We start from the raw sequence: 13,047 nt of genomic DNA on the forward strand, positions 1-13,047 counted from the left end.
GTATTCAATGACCCCGTCATTTCCACATAAAGAAATGCCAAAGCAGACAATGTTCACAGAAATGAACTTGAGAGTTACTACACATGACTGGAGTGTTGACTGCAACAAATTCTTTTTTTCACGTAGGTCTGAGACATGGGAAGTGAGCTTACAAGTTTCCATTTCCCATTTTAAACCCACTGTAAATAACTGTTATTTTGTCTTAGTTCAATCGTTAACACCTGTACATGAAGACATTTTTCTTCTAACATCCAGTCCCACTTGTTTTTTCTGGTAATACACCAATAAACCATCTTAGCTACCATTGTTCAGGAAGGTGGTTCATCACAGCCTACTCATCAATTGGGGATGAGCAAGAAATACTGGCCTGACCAGCAGCATCAGTATCCAGAAATCCAAATAAATCATTGACCTTCCCTCCAGAACAAGGTCAGAGTTGGAAGTGTGTAACTGTGCAATTGCTTTGATAATAATTTATTCCACATCTACATGCAGTAAGACCAGGACGGACACAGCCAAATGGGGCTCAACACTGATGTAACATTCTTGTGCCACAAGGATTGAGCAATGACCTCCTACAAAGAATCTAACCATTTCCCACTCTATGAACAGCCTTCTGAATCTTTGCTTCATCACCCACTCATCATCCAAGAGCCGCACAGAAATCCCGTGTACCCAGCAATCCATAAACTATAACTCAAAACTAACAGTGAAAGAGGCAGCTGGTGAAGTAGAAGTGTTCTTTTGATTTGAAATTACCATCAAATTCTGGGGATTTGCATCTCACGTGCTATACTTAAAATCTGGATTTGGGTGAGCACATTGCACATTAATAACAGCGGAATGGAACAGAGAAAAGGTTCACTCGCAACATACATTGCTTTGGTATCCTGAGGGATTCGGTGTCTGCTGCCATAACCTGGTGCAGAACTCCTCGGAACAAGTAGATCACTTTCAGACTCTTTTCCTCCCCGACACATGGGTCGTAGAATCCTGGCACACCAACCTGCAAAAGATGTCCAAAATGCAAGGCATTTCCAATGGAAAGAATCTTGGCACGTACATAATGGGGACTTCTCATTGGTCCATGCGGTATAGCACCAACCAGTGGTTTTATTTGTTTTGGCAGCAATTGAAAAGCTGCATTAGTGACAATCTTGGGAGGATAGAGGAATGAAGATAAATCTTCTACTCTGGACCACAACAAATGGAACTCTTTCGACAAAGGTATATGTACTGATTCAAGGAAAAGAATCATCGTGCCACTCAGTCTAATATCATGCCAATAATCCATGATATTTACAGAAAGTGAAATCTTTAGAATTGCACCCCAGCAAGTAGCATTAACTTAGGGGGATATTAATTAGAGCAGAGTTGAAAGAAAAATCATTTTATTTCTACCATTTTGTTACAGAAATTTTTTGGAGCATAATCTTATTCTCTGACAAGGTAAGACGTTTCGGGTCGAGACCCTTCCTCAGACTGATGTCAGGGAAGTGGGTGGGACAGAGATTATTGATGCATGTTGTTTCAAATGGAAAGTAAAGTTACAATTAGGGAAATTATTCAGAAACCTAACTACATTCACCGCATAATAAAACGCATCAATTCAGATTAACTGAGCTTTTTAAGTATGTTCCTGTGTAACAATAATGTTTGGCTTTGGTTGTGAACGATTCAAGGACATTCTGCAATATTGAAAGACAATATGCGCATACGGGTTCTTTTTTAAAGGCAACACGAGTCATTCGTGCAGTAGAACTGGAGTTATAGTGTAGGATTCTAACCAGGGAGTGATGATGAAGCTTTCAGTAGATCAAATGGAAACTCTATAGTCGTCTTGTGTGTTAGTGAATTAGTGAAAAAGGTATAGTGGTGGACAAAATGGACATAAATAAATTTAAAAAAGGTGGAATAAGCTGCTCATGGGCTGCCTGACAGAAAGAAGGAGAGATGTAACAAAAAAAAGTCTTACCTTACATGCTTCAGTAAGGATGAGTTTTGACTCTTTCACCAGACACTGAAGAGGAACAGTTACATCAATCACCTTTGCCTTCTCATTCTTCCTACTGTTGTCGGTCACAAATTTCCCATACCAGGCATTGGTTATGATTAAGCCTGGAGGAGACAGGTGGACACATGTGTTTTTTGCATTTCAGCAAACTAACTATACTCAGAAATAAAACCCCTTGCCTAGATTGATTGTTCCCACACGTTCTAAAATAACCCAGGCAAGAGGCAGAAGAAACATAACTAAATATACACATTTTATAAATCAACAGAAAACAGTGAGGTGATGGATAACCGACATAGTACCTTCACTTAAGGAGGAGGGTAGAGGAGAAAAAAGGATGGCATCTCTAGCAAAGAGGAGAATACAAGAGCATCTCAAGAGACTAAACGAATAATGATAAATAATTACAGATTTCAAAAAGGAAGATTATGGTTCATCAATGACACCAAATATATTTGAGAAGGCAACAAAGAGAATACACTGCAGTAGTACAAAAGATGTAATTTATCCAACTCTGTAAAAGGCTTTTGAAATGGTACCACAAGTAGACTCATGGATATTGCAGACCAGGGAACTGCAGATGCTGGATAACTTAGCGATTCTCGTAGCTTATCTGGTGCACATGGGTTAGTAACATTGGTAGAATCTGAAGAATGGATTGCGAGTTGGTTTCAGAACAGAAAGCAGCGAATGGGATTAAAGAAGGCAAATAGTGGGGTTTCACAAAGATCAGTTCCAGAACCACTGCTGTTCATAAGTGACACTGATTATTTAGACTCTGCAATTAAATAAAACATCTTCCAAATTTGCTGAGGATGCTATATTGTGCTGGAAAGATGCACTTGGCGATTAACACTACTGAGGACGGTGACAAATTATAGGATGTCAGTCATGTACTTGCAGCATGGACAAATAATTGACACGTAAAGTAAAACTCAGAAAAATAAAAGTATTACTTTGGGAGGAAGACTAGAGAGCAAATTTATTGTTTGGAAAGTAGGAGAGAGGAAATGGGGGAATTTCCGAATATAGAAACGTTATTAAAACTTATGATGCAGAAACCAGACGCTGGGTTTATGATTCAAGGGTCAAGATTGAACACAAGGAATGTTGTATATGTACTGAACCTTGGTTAGACTACAAACAGTATCACATACTGCTCCATATCAACTCCTCCATCAATGACCTTCAATGAACTGCCCGAAGAAGTGGTCAAGCAGACACAATTACAGCCTTTAGAAGACATTTAGACAGTACATGGATAGGAACGTTTTTGAGGAATATGGGCAAAATGTAGGCAAATGGGACTGGCTCTGATAGGCAACTTGGTAGGAATGGACAGATTGGACTGAAGGGGCTGTTTATATGCTGTATAACTGAATAGCATTTCCACCACTACATTTTTTTTTATAAGTAATCAATTTTTCCATGTACATTGAAGAAGAATTTTACTTCTTCAAATATTTTCCAACATCAGTCACTACACTTAAATAACTTGGGTCACCATAAAGCAATTCATAAATTGTGGCGGGGCTAATGGGCTGAAAATAAAAATGCAGTGACAAACACCACAAATTCAGTGAACACGTTCTTACCCAGTTTAGACTCTTCTACTTCTATGATCCTCTTCACAGACTCCTGCATCAACCGAACCTAAAAAAAAAGGGATCCATAGACATCACAGAGCAGAGGTAGAGAGAAGGGGTGTGCATGTACACTAGTTTCCCTGTGTGCCTTGATGTTTGTGGTTTTTAAGCACTGCAGAAGATTGATACAAGTTGTTCTTTATAAACAAAGTTAGGAATTACAAGACATTTGATCTGATAGTTACATTATATCAGTATGCAGGAATTATTGACTCACAATAGGAAATACAGGGGAAATCTGTGATTAGAACATGGAAATCTTCTAATTATATGCAGTTATTATGGGAGATACAAATAATAAACTAGTGTAAATGGTGTTAAAAAATATTTGCTCAACGTATTATCTTCTTTAGAAATGGTAATGGAATGTGTCCCATGACCAGGTCCAGGCAGTTGGTGGGATCATGGCATGGGGATGCCCTTGTTATTACTTGCCTCTCCTCTCTTCCAGCTTTCGCTTCCCCCCACCACAATTAGACTGAAAAACAGTTCCGACCCAAAACGTTACCTATCCATGTTCTCCAGAGATGATGCCTGACCCACTGAGTTACTCCAGCACTATGAGTCTTATTTTGGTTATTTCCAAACTAATGTCCCAGCCAGCCACCCCCCTCGAAGTGAAACTAGAGATCAGCCCAGTTCCAACTTTCTTCAAGTCCTATTCATCCATCATTCCATGCTAAATGATCAACAATCCTGGCATCACATCACTCCAGCCCTCAAACAACTTCACTGGCTTCCCATCTCCCACCGGATCACCTACAAAATCCTGATCCCCACCTACAAAGCCCTCCACCATCTGCCCCCCCCATATCTCACTAACCTCCACTCCCCCTACCAACCCTCACGGTCCCTCAGATCCACATCAGCTGGTCTCCTCTCCATCCACAAATCTAACAAGTTTTGGGGACAGAGCCTTCTCCAGGGCAGCTCCCAGGCTCTGGAACTCCCTCCCCCAACTGATCCGCAATTCTGTGTCCCTCACCATCTTCCAGTCCCGCCTCAAGACCAATCTCTTCACCTCTGCCTATCCTTAGCCCCACGTGCTGTCCCTTTTCATCTGTGCATTAATTGCCTCATACTGTGTTTTGTATTGAATTCTGTATTTACTTTGTGTGCTAGTCATGTCTGTACTATTTATTTCATTCCCCTTACATGTTTTTCCTCTACCTGCTAAATTTTTGTAAGGTGTCCTTGAGACTCTTGAAAGACGCCCATAAATAAAATGTATTATTATTATTATTAACAATTTCTTCTGGTTCAACAAACCCTTACTTTAAGAAATATCCTGCTGTAAAAAGGCCTCGACAGATACTGGTCTCTACTGCCACCCAATGGAATAAGTCCAGTACCACAATACAATACTGACACAGGCTGCAATAGGACACCTTTCTGTGGTTTAGTTTAGTTTAGAGATACAGCATGGAAACAGGCCCTTCGGCCCACCCAGTCCATGCCAATCTTCAATCACCTGTTCACACAAGTTCTATGTTAACCCACTTCCTTATCCTGCACACTCACCCGGAGGAACCCATGCAGTCACAGGGAGAACGTGCAAACTCCACAGAGGCAGCACCCGAGGTCAGGATCGAGTCCGCGATGTGAGGCAGCAGCTCTAATGTGCCGCCAAATTTGGTTGAAGTGGATGTTGCTACAAATGCCAGGATTTATTATCTATCTTTATTTGCTCCTAACCAGAGGCAGTTAAAACTCGACCGCATTGATGAGACGGGCACATACACTGTGGACTGCGTAAGGCACGGTTTCTCCCTTGAAAGACATCTGATAATTTTAACAATTATTCAGCAGTTTCTGGTTTATAAAACATTATATTCAGTTTTATCATAAGATGATTCACATCCACCTAGCTTTCTAAGGCACACAGCAACAAAAAGCTAAAAAAAAAAACTATACTGTACAAGTCAGTTAGTAAAAAAAGTTAGGGGCACAGATAGGAGATTCTGGGCATGAGCCCAGGATGGCATGATCTCCTGGTAAGAGGGTGTTTACTTTTAAAATGAAGGACAAAAGTCAGATGTTGGCACAAATGAGGTAGAAAAGGAGAGGGACTTATAAGTTAGGGCACAGACAGGATGGAGCGATTCTGTGGCAGCAAACGAGGCTGATCCAGGACAAGAAAGCGTGTTGCCTCCCGAAGGCTGGGGTGGGAGGGTCAGGGGGACTGAGCATTTGCAGCAATACTAACAAAATGAAGGATGTTCATGAGGGGGAGCAAGTGGAAGTCATTTTGCATGTTGGCACAAATGATATAGGTAGGAAAAGTGTTGGGGTCTTACAAAGTTAGGGAGTTAGGCAGAAGATTAAAAAGCAGGGTAGGAATAGGCAGATAGGACAGATGAATGCGTGGCTTGGGAGTTGGTGCAAGTGGCAGGGATTCAGATTCTTCGACCATTACCATATAACCATATAACAATTACAGCACGGAAACAGGCCATCTCGGCCCTTCTAGTCCGTGCCGAACATGTATTCTCCCCTAGTCTCATCTACCTGCACTCAGACCATAACCCTCCATTCCTTTCCCGTCCATATAACTATCCAATTTATTTTTAAATGATAAAATCGAACCTGCCTCCACCACCTTCACTGGAAGCTCATTCCACACAGCTACCACTCTCTGAATAAAGAAGTTCCCCCTCATGTTACCCCTAAACTTCTGTCCCTTAATTCTCAAGTCATGTCCTCTTGTTTGAATCTTCCCTACTCTCAGTGGGAAAAGCTTATCCACGTCAACTCTGTCTATCCCTCTCATCATTTTAAAGACCTCTATCAAGTCCCCCCTTAACCTTCTGCGCTCCAAACAATAAAGATCTAACTTGTTCAACCTTTCTCTGTAACTTAGTTGCTGAAACCCAGACAACATTCTAGTAAATCTCCTCTGTACTCTCTCTATTGGGACCATTGGGATCTCTTCTGGGAAAGAGGTGACCTTTACAAGAGGGACAGGTTGCATCTGAACTGGAGGGGATCAATATCCTTGTAGAGAGGTTATCTAATGCCACTCGGAAGCATTTAGAAAGGCAAGGAGATGGGAACCGGAGTAGTAGATCAGAAATTGGAAGGACTGATGGGAAGGTAGAGGTCAGGGCCAGTAAGTCTCAAAGGAAGGACAGGCAGGGATGGGTGAAGGAATATGGTGAATGTGACGGGCTGAACTGTGTTTATTTCAATACTAGGAGTATTGTGCGGAAAGCAGGTGGAGCCCGGATCAGCACTTGGGACTGTGATGTTGTGCCATTGTGGAAACGTGGTTACAAGAGAGACACGACTGGCAGCTCGAGAGGAACAATATTCTGGGGTTTTATTGTTTCAGAGGTGATCGAGAGGAAGGCAGAGGCAGGAAGAAGGTGTGACTGTTCAAGGATAAAAGAGGGAATTTGTGTTTGGAGTCCAGGGGATGCAGATGAGGTGTTAAACGAGTACTTTGCATCTGCATTCACTAAGGAGGAGGACATGGATGCCAGTGAGATCAATGTGGAGAACACTAATATGCAAGGTGGACACAAAATGATGGAGTAACTCAGCGGGACAGGCAGCATCTCTGGAGAGAAGGAATGGGTGACATTTTTGTGAAGGCCCTGTCCCACAGGTGATCTTCACACTCTGTTTCCTTGATCGTTCTAAATGCATGGAGTAAGAAAATGAAACGAGCTCAGTTTAACGGAGGTAAAATAAGTCTGAGCCAGCTAGGTCTGTAGAGTTTGTGATCTAGGAGGTTTACACTGGCAATAACAGGAATGAAGGAACATGGCTCACTTATGTAATATTTTTCAGAGTTCCAAGAATTAGATTCCAAGTAGAAATAAAAAATTAAGCTACATTTCCTGGAATATGGAAGGTTAGAGGTGATTCGGTTGGGCTTGTTAAATTTTAAAAGGAATTGATCAATATTTTTTGCGAGTCAAAGTTCAGCACAATAGAAGATTGCTATTTTCCCCCCACGCTAAGGGTATAAAAGAGTATGCCGGCACAAGTGGACATAAACGCAAGCACTTGCAGCGATCTCCACGTACCATGAACAAAGTCTCCCCACCCACCCCTGGAAGATAAGATAGAAGAAATTTCACATCACCACTTCTTGTTTCAGCTACAGCTTGCATATTCCTTTCCAACCGATAAATGACACAAGAAACTGCAGATGCTGGAATCTTGCTTAAAACACAAAGTGTTGGAGTAACTTAGTGAGTCAGCCAATATCTCTGGAGGACACAGATAGGTGACATTTCAGGGCAGGACCCATCTTTAGACTGATTACAGCAGGGGGGGGAAAGCTGGAAAAGAGGTGGGGGATGGGACAACGCCTTGCGAGTGATGGGTGGATACAGGGAGTGGGAGGGATATTTATTGGCAGATGGGTGGACAAAGGCGAGAGATGAAAAGGAGACAAATTTGTGGCAAAATGGTGTCAGATAAGCTTGAGAAAAGTAGTGAGGTGTAAAGCCAGAGGGATATCGTTGGAAGGGGACGAGGGTTCAGGATGATGGGAGAAACATCTCTTACCGCTGCCTCAGCTTCCTGCTTCTTCACTGCTATCGTACTTGATGAATTTGCTCTCTGTTTCTCTAGTTCCCTATCAGATAAACAGACATAAAACACAAAGGCATGTTATCTCACTGCCATTAAAACACAATTAATTTTTCAAATACGAGACATCTCACCCTTAAAAAAAGTGCATAGTAGACACTAGATAGAGAGCCAGTTAACAGAAAATAATTTGTAGATATTTAATGGAAAATAAAATGCAGATGCTGGTTCACAAAAAAAGACACAAAATGCTTGAGTAACGCAGCAGGTTAGGCGGCAAATCTGGAGCACAGGACTAGGTGATATTTTGGGTCGGGACGAACCTTCAGATTGATTGTGGTGGTGGGGGGGGGTGGGGGGGGGGGGGAGAGAGAGAGAGGGAGCTGGAAAAGAGGTGGGGTAGGGCAAAGCTGGCAAGTGATAGGTGGATACAGTTAAGTATTGGCAGATGGTTGGACAAAGGCTTGAGACAAAAAGACAAAAAGTGTCAGATAAGGAGAGAAGAGGTACAAATTGTGAAGCCAGAAGAAGGAATAAAGATGAAAAGGGACAGGAGGAACGGCGAAAGGGGGAAATGGTTGCAAATCCAGGTGGGGGCTAGGGAAGAGAGGGGGAAGAAATGAGACGTTTGTTTGTAGGTTAGTTACCTAAAATTGGCAAATTCAATGTTCATATTGATAAGTTGTAAGCCACTCAAGCAGAATACAAGGTGTTGTTCCTCCAATTTTGCCCCACTGGCAATAGAGGCGACCCAGGACAGAAAGGTCACTATGGGAATGGGAAAGGGTATTAAAATGGTTTGCAACCAGGTGATCCAGCAGCAGGCCTTGACAGACAGGGTGCAAGTGTTCAGCAGAATGGCCTTCAAATCTACTCTTGATCTCGCTGATGTACAGGACGCCACATTGGGAACATAGAATGCAGTAGATGAGGTTAGAGGAGGTGCATGTGATCCTCTGTCGCACCTGGAAGGTTGGCTGGGATCCCCAGATGGATATGAGGGAGGAGGCATAGCAACATCTCCTCTGTTTGCAGGGGAAAATACCTGGGAGGGGATGTTTGGGTGGGAAAGGATGAGTGAACCAAGGAGCTGCAGAAAGCGGTGGGGATGGGAAAATGGGACTGGTGGTGGGATCACGTTGAAGGTGGCGGAAATGTCAGAGAATTATGTGTCTGATGGGGAGGCTGGTGGGGTGAAAGGCAAGGATCAGTGGAACTTCATTCATGATCCGGATGGGGGAAGGAGGAGTGAACGAAGAACTATGGGACACAGTGGAGATGTGAGTCAAGGAGCGACCTATGAGAGCACAGGGGAAACCATTTTACTAAAGAAAGAGGACTCCTCGGATGTCCTAGAAATCGAAAACCTCATCCTTGGAGCAGATGCGGCGGAGACAGAAAATTTTACAGTTGGGGATGGCGTCTTTGCAAGATGCAGGGTGGGAGGAAATGCAGTCCAAATAACTATGGAAGTCAGTGAGTTCGTAGTAGGCGTTAGACAACAGTCTGTTCCCTGTGATGGAGCCAGAGAGGTCAAGGGGTGAGAGGTATTAGAGAAACTTGTCATTGGAACTCAATAGTAACGCCCATACAATTAATATGGATAGATCTAATAAATTCTCAGTGATGTTACTGACAAGCAATTGATGAATGTAAGCTTCTCTTTATCAATAAGATTGCAGTGAAATTTGGGAAGATTATCAGAAAATGTGCTCCACAGCGCCATCACGTAGCCAGAGCATGTAATTACCCCTCAAACGTAAGTGGGAAATTTAGCAAAGAAATTTACAATGGCAAAGTTTGAAAGAGAAGTTGAACCAAATATTCTATCTAACACAAAATTTGAAAACTAGCAGCCAAGGTTGTGTTCAGGATTTTTTAAATCTTTGAAATAAATATGCAAAATGAAGGAACTTAAGAGACAGCAATCTATCCTCACTGTTTGAATTTCTTGAGCTGGTAGTGAGTCATTGAAGGGTTATAGTTACACTGGAGTCCTGCAAGAGGGTTCGGGAAGTTCAGGCTATTTGGAAGCAACTTGCTGACTGGTGTTAAACGATGGCTTTGTGGGTTAATTGTACAATTTGCCTCGAAAAATGAAAATGTGGGCTAACATAGAACTAGTGTGAACGAATGATCGATGATTAGTTGGAATAATAACCAATATTATTATTATGCTTATTATTATTATGATGATTAGAACACGGTTTCCATGTTGTATCAATCAATCAATCAATCAATCAATCAATCAAGAGCATTGGATATATTTTTAGAATGAGAGACTAAAACGAATGTGGTTGAGAATTGTTCCCGACCGATCTAAGTGTCAAGTGAACAACTTGCAAAACTGAGATGAAGGGTGATATTTGCACCCTTCGAAAATGCCAGGTGCAATAAAGTTTCAGAACTGCTTGCAGAATAGTTTATTCGACCTGTATATTTTCTACTGTGTATTTTCTCACTTCCTCTTTCAAATACAGATGAGATGAAGGTACACAAAAATGCTGGAGAAACTCAGCGGGTGCAGCAGCATCTATGGAGCGAAGGAGATAGGCAACGTTTCGGCCCGAAACGTTGCCTATCTCCTTCGCTCCATAGATGCTGCTGCACCCGCTGAGATTCTCCAGCATTTTTGTGTACCTTCGATTTTCCAGCATCTGCAGTTCCTTCTTAAATACAGATGAGATGAGACTGGTCATCAGTAATAGATGTGCCTCGGGTAGAGGGTTGTGGGGTAAAGTTCACATCTGAATGACAGGGCACCACACTGACCTGAATAGACAATGAGATCAACTACAACTGTGGGGGTAAAAGCAAGGAAGCTAAGGAAGAAAAAGCAGGATGGACTGACACCCTGCCATGGGTCCACTCACTTTTCTTTTTGTGCAAAGAGGTAGGGTTTGATGATGAGTCGGTGCATGGCAAAATAGATGACCAAAGGTCCAATGGTAGCGTAGAAGATGGCACTGGGCATGAGTTGGTCCGTCAGGTGAATAGGGAAGAAGTAAGTCTGGCTGGCTCGATTTAATCTGGAACATAAAGAAAATTGACAACAAAACTCAGATAAAATATGTAATTCACGAATGCTTGTTTTTCTCACATGAGGTACAAGACACAAACATCATACTCCGACATTTCCATCACCTCCAACTTGATCCCAGCATTGGTCACATCTTCCCATCCCCACCCCTTTCCACCTTCCCAAGGGACGGCTTCCCTCGTCCTTTCCCACCCAAACCACCCCCTCCCCAGGTAGTTTGCCCTGCAAGCAAAGAAGATATAACACCTGTGGGTTTACCTCCTCCTTTTCCACCATCCAGGAACCCCAGCCACCCTTCCAGGGGAGACCGAGGTTCACGTGGACATCCTCTAACCTAATTTATTGCAACCGCTGTTCCTAATGTGGCCTCCTGTTCATCGGCAAGATGAAGCGTAGACTTGCTGATCATTTCACCGAACATTCGCGTTTAGACAGCAAAGCCCATTGGATCGCTCGGTTGCTAATCATTTTAACTCACTTTCCCATTCCCACACTGACCTTTCTGTTCTGGGCATTCTCCATTGTCAGAGTGTGGCCTCATACAAACTGCAAGAACAGCACCTCATATTCCATTTGGATAGCTTACAACCCAATGGTATGAACATTGAATCCTCCAATTTCAGGTAACCTCTAATGACCACCCCCCTTTTTATTCCCCATACACACCCCCCCCCCCCCCCCCCCCCCCCTCTACTCTACTCCCTCCCCCATGGCCCCACGTGGACTTCCACCTATATTTAATCTCCACCCCCGGCCCCTCCCGCTACTTTCCTCCTTCTGGCTTCACAATCTGCAACTTCAAAACCGATCTCACACCTATTGTTCTTATCTCTGGCATTTTTCCCAACCAACAGTGGACAAAGTCAGCCCATGTCTACTCCATTAATCCGAAATGGTCTCAAATTCCGCAATGTCATTACATAATAAAATCCTGCAGGTAATTCGATGCAAATGCCAGGTCTGGAAATGGCCTATTCCTTTTTTCATAGGATTTATTCTTTCTTGGTACCTGCCTTCTTGCCTTTTCGTAAAATTAAACTGTGAAGGCAAGTAAAGAGTCCACTTTCAGAACTCTGTTATAACATTTCTGAAAGTATAATGAAGCAGAGCATTGGGGAAGATATCACTTATCAGATTCATTGCAGCAGATGCACCGACTATCAGCTAGATACAGATTGGAAAAGGAGTTGAACCCACCACCTTACACTTAATAAATCAGCAACTGTACAAGTCCATGGAAAAACATGTCCGGAATGGAAAACTTTCAACAAACCCTTCAAATCAGTACACTCTAGCTTCTTAAACAAAATATGTTCATTTAAAGAATTTTACACTTAACAATATATTCTTCTTCAGTACTTACTTAATTTTGAGAGACACTCCCTGAGGTACCCCAATGCTAACAGTTGCACCTAAAACGCTATGCCTGGATATCTTCCTCTCAGCGCCGTATTCAACCAGAGTGCCGAAGAATCCTGTCCTGTAGGGAAAACCACATCAGGCTCCGTGAAACATTGCCACTTTAATGTAAGTTTTACTACTGGCTATGCATTATGGAATTATGGCATGCAAAAATATCCTAGTAGATCTATTGTTTAAGATTTTAACCACCTGAACTCTTGATTAGATTGCTGCCTGTAGCACGACTTTGTCAGTCTATATATATGCTATTTGAAGTCTTGTTCCGAACTAGTCCCAGAAATAAGCAAACAAAACAAGCTGTTGGTGGATCGAAGGTATCAAAAGCTGTTGGTGGAACTCAGCGGGTCAGGCATCATCTGCGGAGGGAATGGACAGACATTTCA

The 13,047-nt window shown here is 42.6% G+C and overlaps 1 protein-coding gene across 1 annotated transcript in view; it reads right to left on the bottom strand.

The window, feature by feature from the left end:
- The window catches only part of LOC129711601 (dnaJ homolog subfamily C member 11), a 36,424-nt gene that overhangs the window by 517 nt on the left and 22,860 nt on the right, over positions 1-13,047 (bottom strand). Inside the window, exons 10-15 of the mRNA XM_055659352.1 lie at positions 12,606-12,722; positions 11,076-11,231; positions 8,179-8,248; positions 3,610-3,667; positions 1,976-2,118; positions 877-1,006 (exon numbers count right to left, since the gene is read on the bottom strand). Coding sequence (XP_055515327.1) covers positions 877-1,006; positions 1,976-2,118; positions 3,610-3,667; positions 8,179-8,248; positions 11,076-11,231; positions 12,606-12,722 — 674 coding nt within the window. The remainder of the gene's footprint in view (positions 1-876; positions 1,007-1,975; positions 2,119-3,609; positions 3,668-8,178; positions 8,249-11,075; positions 11,232-12,605; positions 12,723-13,047) is intronic.

This window comes from Leucoraja erinacea, chromosome 30, assembly GCF_028641065.1.
Source record: "Leucoraja erinacea ecotype New England chromosome 30, Leri_hhj_1, whole genome shotgun sequence".
NCBI lineage: Eukaryota > Metazoa > Chordata > Chondrichthyes > Rajiformes > Rajidae > Leucoraja > Leucoraja erinaceus.